Here is a 12,554-nt window from a genome sequence, read left to right as displayed (position 1 = left end):
CTCCCTTCAAGGGTACCCACTATTCTGACTTCTAACATCATAGAGTAATTTTGTGGGGTTTTGTGCTTTTACTCGATGGAAGCACTCAGTATACAGTGCTTTGTGACTGTTTCTTTCGCTCCCGGTGTGACTGTGAGATCGTTTTCCATTGTGTGAACACACCACAATTGAGTGGGCTTTAGGTAGTTTGCAGTTTGGGGCTGTTATGAATAGTGCTGCTATGAACATTCTGGACATGTCATCTTTGGATTTATATTTTTAGGCAAGGAATTTCTGATGCCTGTTTTCTGATTTACTAGATTTTTGCCAAATTGTTTCCAAAGTGGTTGTACCATGCCCTAGCTGGTTTGGTTCAGGGGATAGAGTGTTGGCCTGCAGACTGAAGGATCCATTCCGGTCAGGGCACATGCCCAGGTTGCGGGTGCGATCCCCAGTAGGAGGCGTGCAGGAGGCGGCCTATTGGTGATTCTCTCTCATCATTGATGTTTCTACCTCTCTCTCCCTCTCCCTCTCCCTTTCTCTCTGATATCAACAAAAATATATTAAAAAATACACACACAACAAAGTGGTTGTACCAATCTACACTCCCGTCTGTAGTATATGAGGTTCTAGGTGCTCCCAACATTAAAGCCAAGCACTTCTGATGTCCTGGGGGAACCTGCCGGCCAGGAGACAGATACGAATCCTGGAGATTAAAGGAATAGATTACCTCAAACCCCCTGTAAAATGTTCCAGATAAAGTAAACTCCTGGCAGAGCTGGTGTTTGCCATTCTTTTGGGACCAGACATGAAATGTCCTGGTGCTGCCCTGGCTCCCATGTCCCTCACCTAGGACTGTACAGTGAGAAGGGTGGTGGAGCTACTAAAGCCTGGGGGACAGGGAGGAAGGAGATGGGGGCTCCTTCTCGCTTGAATTTGCTCATGGTTAGCAATTAGGTAAAAGGGTTCAGATCAATCCTGCACTATAATTTTTTTTTAACTAAAAATGTTTTAAAACTGATTTGAGAGAGAGAGAGGGAGAGAAACAGCAACTTGTTATTCTATTTATTTCTGTATGCATTGATATTCTTATATTGCACTCTATACTCTTAAAAAAAGCTTCCTAGATTATTTACCAAGGCTGCTTGCATTAAACAGAGCATAATGTCACAGCTCAGAAACCTGTGACATCTGACGTAGGCTGGCAGGGCAGACTTTTAGGTTAGGAGGACCTACAGATGCCCCTAGAATTTGGATACCAGAGGTTCATTGTGAAAGGCCAGCCTTGCCTACAGCTCTCCACAATGTCTCTGCTGGTAGGAGAAGAAAGGATATTTCTCTCAAAATTGAGTACTCAAACGGTAAGGGGACGAAGTTCAAAGCAGGTCAATCTTTGTCAGGTAATGTAACACAGCTGTGACATATTCTGGACATGTCTCGCATTTGTTTAGGAATCATTCTTGGAGTTTGCAGACAGCCTTCCAAATACTGAGAAAAGAATCATTGTCTCTTCAAAAATCTTTCCTATCATCCCTGACTAACCCCAGATTTGAATCACACCAACAATCCTAGCACCTCTGGCTACAGTTTGGGTACGCCTACTTTTTGTTCTTGCTTATACTGTTCATATCCGTCTCTGTCACTAGACTGCTTGTTTCCTGAGGATAATCGTTGAGATTTGAGATTTCTCTTTTCCTTGGGAGAACAGAGTTGGGGCTTAAGTGCTGATCTGATATACTCCTGGCCTAAAAAAACACTCTTTCTTGGCCACTTCACAGCAAGGGCACAATGGAGCTTCGCGCACACCTGGAAAGGTGATGGCTTCAACGACTTCTTTGCCAATTAGAGGGAAAGGAACAAATGTTAGGGCACAAAGCCAGGCCAGATAATGCAGGAGAACCATCGAGAGCCTTCCAGGATTTCATGAGAACCAGACTCTTCTCCAATCCTGAAACTCTAGGAGGGGGTAAAGAACCCAATACGGTAACTTTTATAGGTGAGGTAGATATTGTTATCTCTATTTTAGAGATGAAGAAATTAATATCCAGAGAGGTTAAGTAACTTATTCAAGATCACACTGAGATAGGTCCAGACTATTTCAAAATGTATGCATTCCCACCAGACCTTGCAGTCTTCAAGATCAGTAGATTTAGTCACCAAACAATCATTGAGTGCCTACTGTGTGCCCTGAATACAGAGTAGTGGACAAAACAGTTTTCCTGCCCCCGGGGGAACACACACATCTGGCAGACACAGAGGTAGGTCAGAGTTGTTCATGGCTCCAGAGGCCTAATCTATTTTAATCCATTCTGCGGGTTTGAGCTCTCCAGCTCTCATATGGGGGTGAGTCATTCATATGGGCACACCCCCCCCCCCCGAAACTGAAATTGAAATAGGCTTTAGAGCAGAGTCAAGGTAAAAGACGTTAGTTAGTAGAGAAAAGGATTCTTTTTCTGACATCGGGCGGGGGACTCCTCAAAAGGGGGGGAAATCTGAGTCTTAAAAACCATTCTCAAACTCGCCCTCCCACCACTTCTCTGGGTAAGGAGGTGGGCATGGATTGAGAAGCAGTGAGGTGTGAGGCGAACCCTCCCGCAGCTGCCACTCAGTTCCCAAAGGGTACCAGAGTGGGGCACAGGGCAAACAGGAGCTAAGTCCCCAAATCACCCGGTCAGCCTCACTAGGAGGCCAGCGCCGGGCCCCGCCCCCTCCCGAGTCCGCACGGGCAATGCACGGGCAGCTTCAGTTTTCCAGAAATCGCCGCCACCCCTCCCCCGACCTCGGTCTCCCAGCACAGCTGCCGTCACAGGGCGGGGAGCTGCAGGATCGCAGAGCAAAGAAGCCCGGGGGCACCGGCCTAGCCCCTCGGGCCAAGGGGCGCTGACCCCAGACCCGGGAGAGGAGTGGGAGCCGCCGCTCGTCCAGGACCCCGCCCCCGCCCGGGGCCTGCCAGCGCCTGCTCCCGCGCCCGCCGGTGGGCGCGGACCCTTCACGGGGTTCCTCGGGCAGGGACGCGAGCCCCCGGGGGTCCTTGCCCCGACTTTACCTCCTTTTTCACGTTCCACAGCAGTTTCTCTTTGAGTGCGTCTTCCGCGCTGCCCATGGTGCTGCGGGTGGCGGAGAGGCCGCGTCGAGCGTCCCCCAAAACCCCCCTCGCCGCCTCCGCGCCTCTCGGCTCAGCGCCCCACGCGCAAAGCGGAGCCCCCGTCCGCTGCGCTCCCCGCCCGCCGCCGCCGCCGCAGCCACTGCCCGGTGCTCGGCTCCGCAGCCATGTTCTGAGCCCCGCACAGACGTCAGGCAGCTGGCCCGGCCCCTTCCCACAGCCGGGGCGGGAGGCGGGGGGGGGGGGGGGGGTGCGCTCGGAGACCGGGGGCGGCCGGCCTGGGAGCGCGCCACGCCGGCCGCTGTCATGGCAACGCGCCGGCTTCAGTCCCCAGGGCGGGAACCCGCATTGTGAGCACCTGCAGCCAGGCCGGCACAGCGACCCCGGAGGCGAGGCGCACCCTGAACCCGGCGGCTGAAGAGAAAGTTGCTCGCGCGGTAACTGGCCTCAGTCCAGCTGGGCCCACTCCCTGATTTCTGCCGGCTCGTTTTCCCGACGGGAAAGTCCGGGAGCCCCCTGCGCCTCCAGTCTGGCCACGGGAAAGGAAGCGGTGGTCCCCTGGCTGCAAGGCCAGAACTCCACCGCTGCTCTACTCCCCCTGCCCTCCCTTGCAAAGCTTGTGGGTAGCGTGGGAGTGCAGGAGACAGGAGCTAAAAGAGGCCGACCCGGCGTCGCAGGGGTCGTCGCGCCCAGTGCGGCACTTGTTGCAGCTCTGTGGGAGGTGGGGGCGCGGGTTGGGGTAACCGGGACCCGCGGGGACTGTGCGGAGCCCGTGAAAGTTAGAGAAGCGCGTTCCACGCTATTTGCTTGCCTTCAGCAGCATCACAAGGGAAACGAGGGTCGTGAAACGTTGCTCAAAGTGACACAGCGCACAGGCTGCTGCAAAGTGAGGAGCGGCGTGTGAGAAGCTGGGAGAGCGGAGGGGCTCTGCCCTCTTCCACACGGATGGAGAAGCTGCCATTCAACATCGTCCTCAGTGATGCAACTTGTTAGAGCAAAACTGAATATACGGAGAGCACAACAGCCCTCTGGAAGTAACAGTGCAAACTTAGCGTCTACATCCGGCGTTTGAAAGCCCCCAAAGGCCGACAGCCGCGTGGGAAAAGTTTACCAAGTGGTTTTGTGAAGGCGCGGGAGCGGCGGCAAGGACCCTCGCGAGAGGACGAGGAGAACCCCGCCCCGCCCCTGGGAGGACACGCCCCTGAGGGAGGGACCGGAAGTACTCGTTCCGGGCCGGAAGTAGTGCTGACTTGGTCCACGTGAGCGGCAGCATGGCCGCCCACCGCTCAGGTCCGCTCAAGCAACAGAATAAAGCTCATAAAGGCGGACGGCACCGGGGTCGGGGATCCGCGCAGCGCGACGGCAAGGGTGAGAATGTAGGGTTGGAGGGAGAAGGGCTTAGTCGATGTAACTGCTATTCGCCATGCGCAGTCTCAGCTCCTACCTCCGGCCTGGACCCAGCATAAATGCTCTAAGGTGGGCGAGAAGAGGTCCCCTTTCTTGACCTTATTCTGGTCCCCTTTATGATCTCCCTCCAGGCCGTCTAGCACTGAAAAGCCTAAGCAAGAAGGTGAGAAAGGAGCTCAGCAGAGTAGACCAGAGGCATCGCGCCAGCCAGCTTCGGAAGCAGAAGAAAGAGGCGGTGAGAGGAGTAGGGATTGGGGATGGTGTGGCTTCACAGTTGCTAGGCGGACAATGCCTCCAACCAGAAATGTGACCCTGGGCAGGCCGGAGACGGTGAATAACCCTGGAGCACATGTTAGTTGTGCAGGTCTAGATTCATGCTAGAGCATCCTTTGCTTTGGTCTGAGCTCCTGCCCACCCCCCAGGATAAACACGTGGCTTTTTACAAGAGAAATGAAGCGGGTTAGGGCATCCCTATGTTGGAAAGGCAATAATGGAAGGGAGTGCTGACACACTGAGATATTCTCTGGTCCTTTCTGTTTGCAGGTTCTGGCAGAGAAGAGGCAGCTGGGCAGTAAAGATGGCCCTCCTCATCAGGTACTGGTGCTGCCCCTGCACGACAGGATTTCCCTGCCAGAGGCCTTCCGGCTGCTTCAGGATAGGGACAGTGGAACAGTACACTTGAATGAATGGGGAAGCACCCACAGCTTTATGCTGCTATGCCCCGGCTTGAAACATCGGTGGTTTTTCACATCTGCAAGGCCAGGTGAGTATACAATATTTTCTATCACTGTGTATGTATGAGTAGTGATAATATTTTTTTAGTATTATGTGCTGATGCCAACCACCTCTTCCTACTGACTTTGTCTTCTGTCTCCAGGAGATCTGCACACTGTGCTCGACTTGGCTAAAGTGGCTGATAGCATCCTGTTCCTCCTCGACCCACTAGAAGGCTGGGACAGCACTGGGGATTACTGCCTTTCCTGCCTCTTTGCCCAGGGCCTTCCCACCTATAGTAAGTGATTTGGAAATACTGGAGGCCATGAAGGAAGTGAATTAGCCCTTAGTGTGCACCTATAACTTGCATCGATGTGCCTTAAAAATTTCTTTTACAATTACAGTTTACATTCAATATTTTGTATAAGGTGCCTTTTTATTTCTGGACTGCCCTTTGCCCAGAGGAAGAAGAGTATAAAGTTTGGTTTTACTCTGTAATTTCTTTAAGGTAGCTGAGTGTTGAGTTTCCCAGTGATCTCTATGCTCACAACTGTTAGTTTTTTTGTGAACTTGCTTGGGGAATTTTCATGTAGTGAAGCAAGAAGTCATGAAGCCCTTTTCTCTTTTGCTCCTAGCACTAGCTGTCCAGGGGATTTCTGGCCTCCCACCGAAGAAACAAGTAGATGCCAGAAAGAAGCTAAGTAAAGTAGTGGAGAAGCGCTTTCCTGATGACAAGCTCCTTTTGTTAGACACGCAACAGGAGGCAGGGATGCTGCTCCGGCAGTTGGCTAACCGGAAGCAGCGGCACCTTGCCTTTCGAGATCGGCGGGCCTATCTTTTTGCTCATGATGCTGACTTTGTGCCTAATGAAGAGAATAACCTGGTGGGGACCTTGAAAATTTCAGGCTATGTTCGTGGACAGACTCTGAATGTAAATAGCTTGTTGCATATCATTGGACATGGTGACTTCCAGATGAAACAGATAGATGCCCCTATGGATCCTTTTCCTTTAAACCCTAGAGTGATCAAATCCCAAAAGGACTCAGGCACGGCGATGGAGGTAAGATTGATGTTCTTTTTTTTTTTTTTTTTTAGATTGATTCTTAAAGAGTATGTATTGTTGCTTCATGTGTAAGCTGGTGTAGGATGGAAACTAACTTCAGAGAAGGTAGTCTGCATGCCCAGACAACTACCCTAGTCCCTGGGGGTGACTGCTAGTTAGAAGTAAGGCACTAGTCAATTACAAATATGTTGGTATGTTATATATTTATCCAGCACTCTGCAGGTGCCTTACACAGCAGTTGGCTCTGTGTTTATAGGAGACACAAGATGTAGTCTCTTTCCTCAGACAATTAGGTCAGGAAAAACAAATGGCAAACACCTGTGAAATAAAGATTGGGTAAGTGTGGTTGAGGTACAGACCTGCGGTGGGAGTTGAGGAAGTAGACTAATAAGCTTCACAGAGATATCAGACATCAGCTAGGTGTTGTGTAGGGTGAATGTGATTTACAAGTTTTAGAGAGATGAAAGAATATCCTAGAATATAGAGACAACATGAACCTAGCATAATGGTGGATCAAAGGATTTCTTTGAACTCTGAAGAAATCAGCTTGCTTGGGAATAAAGTATGTAACAAAAAGATAGTGGGGCCAGATATTGAAAAGACTCCAGTCAAGCAGAGGTATAGGCTTAAAATGCTAGGAAACAGAACCATTTGAAAACGCTTGACACATTTTGGCTTTCTCTTTAAATTTATTTCATCTTCTACGTGAGGACTATGTTATTTTTTCATCTTTCTGGTTACTATGTTAGATTTACTAGATTTTTCGTTAATATTTGACTGACCATTACCTGTTTTTTGTTTTTAGATTTGTGCTACAGATGCTGTAACTGACATGGAGGAAGACCTTAAGGTCCTAATGAAGGCAGACCCTGATAGACAAGAATCTTTGCAAACAGAGGTTATACCTGATCCGATGGAGGGGGAGCAAACCTGGCCCACTGAGGAGGAACTGAGTGAGGCAAATGGTTGGTAATGGCAGCTTGTTTGTAATTCATCTGGCCTGGAATTATGGATTTTGTCTAGCTGCTCACAGTCAAGACCTATAAGGTAGAGTGGGATGAGGATTTATTTAGAGGTTTGTCTCTTCTAGTCCCCCAAATGCTTTCTGTTTGCTTAAGCAAACATTGGACACAGCTTTGCCTCATTTCTCACTTGTTACTATTTTCTAATGAAAACAACTTGGGATTCGTTGTAAGGTTTATTTAGTTAAATGTTGCTAGTTTTGAGGCAGTGGGATTAAATTTGGAAGCAGTAGTCTGTTTTGCTTATTGTGTCTGCTAGAGTTTTTGGTGTTGGCAGCAACATCTGGTCTTTCCTAGGTGAGAATACCCAAAGTAATAGGGGAGAGGAGGTATATAATTTACTTAATTCATTTGGGCTTTTACAGACTTTTTGAAGGAAAGTTCCAAGGTGGTAAAGAAGGTTCCTAAAGGAACATCCAGCTACCAAGCTGAATGGATTTTGGATGAGGATGGCGAAAGTGATGGGGAAGATGATGAATATGATGATATAGAACATGAGGATTTTATGGAAGAGGAATCTCAGGTAAGAAAATAGTCCCTTAGGCCACTTCTATATACAGCCCCAACTGCAAGGCAAAGTGCAACCCTGACCTTAAGATATGTGTTGTCAGTTGTTGTTGTTTTAATTTTTATTGATTTTTTTTTTTTTTTAGAAAGGGGGAGAGAAAAACATCAATTTGTTGTTCCAATTATTGTTATTTTTTAATCCTCACCTGAGGACTTTATTTTTTTTTTTCCAGAGAGGCAGGGAGAGGGAGAGGGAGAGAGAGGTAGAGACATCAGTGATGAGAGAGAATCACCGATCAGCCGCCTCCTGCATGCCCCCCACTGGGGATTGAGCCCGCATGTGCCCTCGACTGGAATTGAACCTGGGACCCTTCAGGCCCAATGCTCCATCCACTGAGCAAAACCAGCCAGGGCCTGAGGACATTTTTTCCATTGATTTGTCAGATATAGTGGGAGGAAGGGAAGGAGGGGGAGAGGAAGAGAGAGAGATAGAAGGACATGGACACGAGAGAGAGACATCATTGTTTCATCCTGAATGGGGACTGAGATGGAACCTGCAAAGCCGGTATGTGCCCTTGACCAGGAATTGAACCTGTGACTCTTCAATCTGCAGGCCCACAGTCTAATCACTGAGCAAACTGGCCAGGGCAGTTGTTCCACTTATTTATGCATTCATTGGTTGATTCTTGTATGTGCCCTAACTGGGATCAAACCCACATCCTTGGTGTATGCATCAGGATAGTGCTCTAACAAACTGAGCTACCCACCCAGGGCCTGTGGTCAGTTTTTTAAGAATCACTGTGGTTGCCAGGAATGAGACTTGCTTTATAACTGAGTCTCTCAGAATTAATACAGTTTGGACTAGGTGTCTAATAACTATTATTCTTAGCTTAATGGCTTTTAGGGTAGAGATAGGTGTGGGTTTCTTCTGAAACTGCAATCCTTTATTCCACAGGATGAGAGTAGTGAAGAGGAAGAAGAGGAGGAATGTGAAACTATGACTATTGGGGAGTCTGTGCGTGATGATCTATATGATGAGAAAGTGGATGAAGAGGCTGAGGAAAAAATGCTAGAAAAATACAAACAAGAAAGACTGGAAGAGATGTTTCCAGATGAAGTAGATACGCCGCGTGATGTGGCTGCTAGAGTTCGGTTAGTCAACAACTCCAAAATCAATTAATACATTTTTTATTTTAAATTTATGTGGCTCAGAGGTGTCAGTGTGACACAAAAGAAGAAAAACATTGTCCTGCTCCTGAAGGGCTAATGTTATATGTGGGAAGATAAGACACATACAGGAAATGAATACATTACCAAGTTCTAGAGACTGTGGTGTAGACTAATAACGTTAACAGTACTTTAATAAGATTAATTAGCCATCTTCCTATGTGAACTAATACTCAATTGAATGTTTGGAGATGTGGGGGAATTTGGGTAGAACCAAAAGAATAAAAGCACGGGATTAGTCTGAAAACTCAGGGAGCTTGTTGGACGTTAGAGAAGTTAGGCTTTTATTAAGGACCGTGTTCCTCAGGTTAAGGAGCCCTCCCTGATAGGCAGCAGGGAGCCACTGTACATACTTCGTCCTTTGTCAGTGAGAAACTTGGGTTTGGTTCTGAAATACGTGTTCACTGTTTTGGAGTGTGCTCTTGATTTGGGCTATTAGGTTATCTTGAAGAAATAGTGATAAGAGTTCTTTTAAGTTAGAAGCTTAGTCTATTATTGACTTAAGTGAAAGCGTAGCACCATATAAATTAGACTATTAATTTATTTAAAATCTTCTATATTCTAGATTTCAGAAATACAGAGGCCTCAAGAGCTTCCGGACATCTCCATGGGATCCTAAGGAAAATCTTCCTCAAGATTATGCTCGGATCTTTCAGTTTCAGAACTTTACCAATACCAGGAAACGCATCTTTAAAGAAATCAAGGAAAAAGACGTTGAAGGAGCTGAGGTATCTGCCTGCCTTCCTTCATCCCTACAATTTGTTTTGTTTGCCAAGCTGCCCCCTCCTTTACTCCTCTTGGCAAGAGTACCTTAGTTTTGTGCTGCCCGTAGCTGAATTAGAGGAGTCACTGAGTCATCGATACGAGTGATGTTGGGAGAAGGGAGGTATCAGATATGTTAACTGGAAGAGTTTAATCTGGATAGTTGAGGCATCTGTGAAAGGCAATTTTGAAGGGCAGGTGTTGGCCTTATGAGACTTTTTAACATATTTGGAGAGATGTTTCATCATTATTGCGGCCTTAAGGGTAACTGTGTGGCTGTTTCTGCTTTATCTGGCAGGTTGGCTGGTACGTCACCCTTCATGTCTCTGAAGTACCCGTCTCTGTGGTTGAGTATTTCAAGCGCGGGGCACCCTTGGCCGCGTTTTCTTTGCTGCCTCATGAACAGAAGGTTAGTGTCTTGTGGGAAATGGGAGTTATGAAACTTTCTGACCAGTTTTATCTGACAGTCTAACATTTTACTTGTGGCTGGCATTTTGCTCATTGGGATGCAAAAAATAGGCCTTGAGGATTAAACCGGGGTGATAGAGAAGTCAATGATGGTTTAACCCTACATGTCTGAACCTGTCTGAGCATCTCAGTGATGCAACCTGTGTGGTCTGAGACTTCTCTGAGATAAGTATACTTGTCAGATCAGATTTTAACCAAGGGTTGGCAGCCTTAAAAATAAAGGGTGTGGATGCCAAGGTGTGGATCTTTTCTCTTGGAGGCAGTAGTCATGGAGGTTGGAGTGTATGTGAGAGCTCTGGCCTTTGGTCAGTGTGAGTAAGTGTTGAGGAAGAAAGGGGGCTTCATGAGTGTGATTTTGAGGTGTGTGGTGAGTGAGTAGCTTGAAGTCACTAAGCATGTGGCAGATGTTGAGCTCTTGCACGTTAGACACCGGAATGTCAACTAGTGCAGATGGGTACATGACAGCTCTGAAAACCAGCCTGTGTTCGGTATAAATGCCAGTTGCTGTGAAGGTAAAAGGTGAATCTGTGTCTCATCATCTGTACCACATCAGGTGTGAATCTGAACCTGTTAGTTTGGTTTGCCTTCTTTCAGGTTAAGCTGTTCTAGATATGAAGTTCTGTTTTTCTGACTTGGTCTCTAGATGTCAGTGCTGAATATGGTGGTAAGCCGGCATCCTGGCAACACTGAACCTGTGAAAGCTAAAGAGGAGCTGATCTTCCACTGTGGGTTCAGGCGCTTCCGAGCCTCACCTTTATTCTCTCAGCACACTGCAGGTAAGCAGTGGGGAACTTCTGGGTTCTTGTCTATCCTGTTGTCTCTTGGGAGACTGTAACTTTAGGTGAGGTGGTACAGAGCACACAATTTCAAATTCTAGGTCTCTGGGTTAGAGGATGTTCAGTACTCTGGTTTAGAAGCCAATGATGTGTTTATTCAAAATGTCTGAACCTGTCTGAAGCATCCCAGTGATGCTACCTGTGTGGTGCTGAGGTTTCTCTGCCATGAGTATTTGTTCCAGGGTAGATTTTGAGTCAGAGGAGGCTGCTTTATAAAAATGATGTATCAAAGTGTGGAACCCTTGACATCTGATATGCCATTGGCAGTGTGGGTGAAGGCTAGTGGGTCATCCCCAGAGAGATTAAGCAAGAGATGCGTGGCTTCTGAGATGTTAGACTGGATGGGAGTTTGGAGAGTGGTGACACTTTTGTGGCAAAAATTATTGTGCTACAAATTAGGAGTGGGAAGTTTTGTACTAACTTGGGGGCTTTTGAACATGACTTACACACTCAGCTCAGCAATGGCCAGAGGAAGATGATGAAGGCAGTACTAATGGGAGCTCTGGATAATTTCTGTTCTCTCCACCAATGCTGTCTAAATGAGGGATTAACTTTTCTTTTCCTTAAAATATTTTCCTTCCCTATACTTCAGTATTTAAAAAGGAGGAGGGTTTCATTGAAGGTAAAAACAGAAATTCCAGATAGTCCCCAAGATCTGAGGTCAGTAAAATACAGCCCTTGGGCCACGTCTGTCCTACTGTTTATAAAGTTTTGTTGGAATACAGTTTTGCTTTTTAAAAAAAATATATTGTCTTGGCTATTTTTGTACTCCAGTGACAGTTGAGTAATTAGAACAGAGACTCCATGGTCATAAAGCCTAAAATATTTACTATCTGGCCCTTTATAGAAAATGTTTGCCAATTCTCACTCAAGACTAAGAACTGTTGATTTAGTGGACATATTCTCTATAAAATACTGATTCCCAAATGAGGTAGGCAGGGGTGATATGTATTAGAATCACTGGAGAACTTTTTCAAACCCCAAATGTAGTCTAGGCTCAAATTCTGCCTCTGAAAAATCACTGTGATAGGGTCGGGTTGTACCTTTGAGGTGTATGGAGGCAGGAAAATATTGGGAAGAGAAACACAAGCTATCTTGGGTGTAAGAGTTGCAGTGATACAGCTTTTCACAGGCCTCTGGATTACCTGTGGTTCCTCAAAATGTTTTTGATTTTTATTTTTTAACCTTTATTATGGCAGCGGATAAACATAAATTTCAGAGGTTCTTGACTGCTGACATGGCCCTAGTGGTGACAGTGTATGCCCCAATCACTTTTCCTCCTGCATCTGTGCTGCTTTTCAAACAGAATAGCAATGGTAAGTTGAGTTCACAGAGGTAAACAGACCTACAGGTCTCTAATAGACTTAACATGGTTTTCTGTATTTAGATTTGGGAGCCAAATGGTATAGAGAAGGGGATGATAGTTTTCAGAATATCCCAGTCTCAGCCTCACAGTGGGTCTAAGG

General features: G+C 47.0%; 2 protein-coding genes and 2 non-coding genes across 18 annotated transcripts in view; 3 read left to right on the top strand and 1 right to left on the bottom strand.

Annotated features, from left to right (window-relative positions):
• The window catches only part of SGSM2 (small G protein signaling modulator 2), a 47,558-nt gene extending 44,271 nt beyond the window's left edge, over positions 1 to 3,287 (bottom strand). For 3 of the 13 annotated variants that reach the window (XR_004972926.1, XM_036341042.1, XM_036341046.1), the window contains exon 1: positions 3,026 to 3,286. Coding sequence is in view for 9 of the 13 variants with exons in the window: in XM_036341042.1 (XP_036196935.1) it covers positions 3,026 to 3,082 (57 nt within the window). In the remaining 4 variants the exon portion in view is untranslated. Of the gene's footprint in view, positions 1 to 3,025 lie in introns of all 13 variants that reach the window. The other 10 variants (XM_036341039.1, XM_036341041.1, XM_036341038.1 and 7 more) reach the window with 8 other exon arrangements.
• Positions 3,288 to 3,343: 56 nt separating this feature from the next.
• Positions 3,344 to 12,554, top strand: part of TSR1 (TSR1 ribosome maturation factor) — an 11,878-nt gene continuing 2,667 nt past the window's right edge. Inside the window, exons 1-13 of one of the 3 annotated variants that reach the window (XM_036341048.1) lie at positions 3,345 to 3,519; positions 3,903 to 4,450; positions 4,621 to 4,724; positions 5,033 to 5,252; positions 5,367 to 5,501; positions 5,839 to 6,263; positions 7,072 to 7,231; positions 7,654 to 7,811; positions 8,751 to 8,947; positions 9,588 to 9,750; positions 10,083 to 10,193; positions 10,896 to 11,028; positions 12,288 to 12,404. In XM_036341048.1, coding sequence (XP_036196941.1) covers positions 4,354 to 4,450; positions 4,621 to 4,724; positions 5,033 to 5,252; positions 5,367 to 5,501; positions 5,839 to 6,263; positions 7,072 to 7,231; positions 7,654 to 7,811; positions 8,751 to 8,947; positions 9,588 to 9,750; positions 10,083 to 10,193; positions 10,896 to 11,028; positions 12,288 to 12,404 — 2,020 coding nt within the window. In that variant the 5' untranslated portion in view covers positions 3,345 to 3,519; positions 3,903 to 4,353. Of the gene's footprint in view, positions 4,451 to 4,620; positions 4,725 to 5,032; positions 5,253 to 5,366; positions 5,502 to 5,838; positions 6,264 to 7,071; positions 7,232 to 7,653; positions 7,812 to 8,750; positions 8,948 to 9,587; positions 9,751 to 10,082; positions 10,194 to 10,895; positions 11,029 to 12,287; positions 12,405 to 12,554 lie in introns of all 3 variants that reach the window. The other 2 variants (XM_036341049.1, XM_036341050.1) reach the window with 2 other exon arrangements.
• LOC118672573 lies at positions 10,328 to 10,418 on the top strand. The gene has a single exon (XR_004973128.1). It is a non-coding gene; the product is annotated as a small nucleolar RNA SNORD91 family (small nucleolar RNA).
• LOC118672572 lies at positions 11,162 to 11,254 on the top strand. The gene has a single exon (XR_004973127.1). It is a non-coding gene; the product is annotated as a small nucleolar RNA SNORD91 family (small nucleolar RNA).

This window comes from Myotis myotis, unplaced genomic scaffold (genome assembly GCF_014108235.1).
Source record: "Myotis myotis isolate mMyoMyo1 unplaced genomic scaffold, mMyoMyo1.p scaffold_m19_p_17, whole genome shotgun sequence".
Lineage (NCBI taxonomy): Eukaryota > Metazoa > Chordata > Mammalia > Chiroptera > Vespertilionidae > Myotis > Myotis myotis.
Note: the sequence above shows the minus strand (reverse complement) of the source record. Positions and strands in the feature narration are given on the sequence as shown.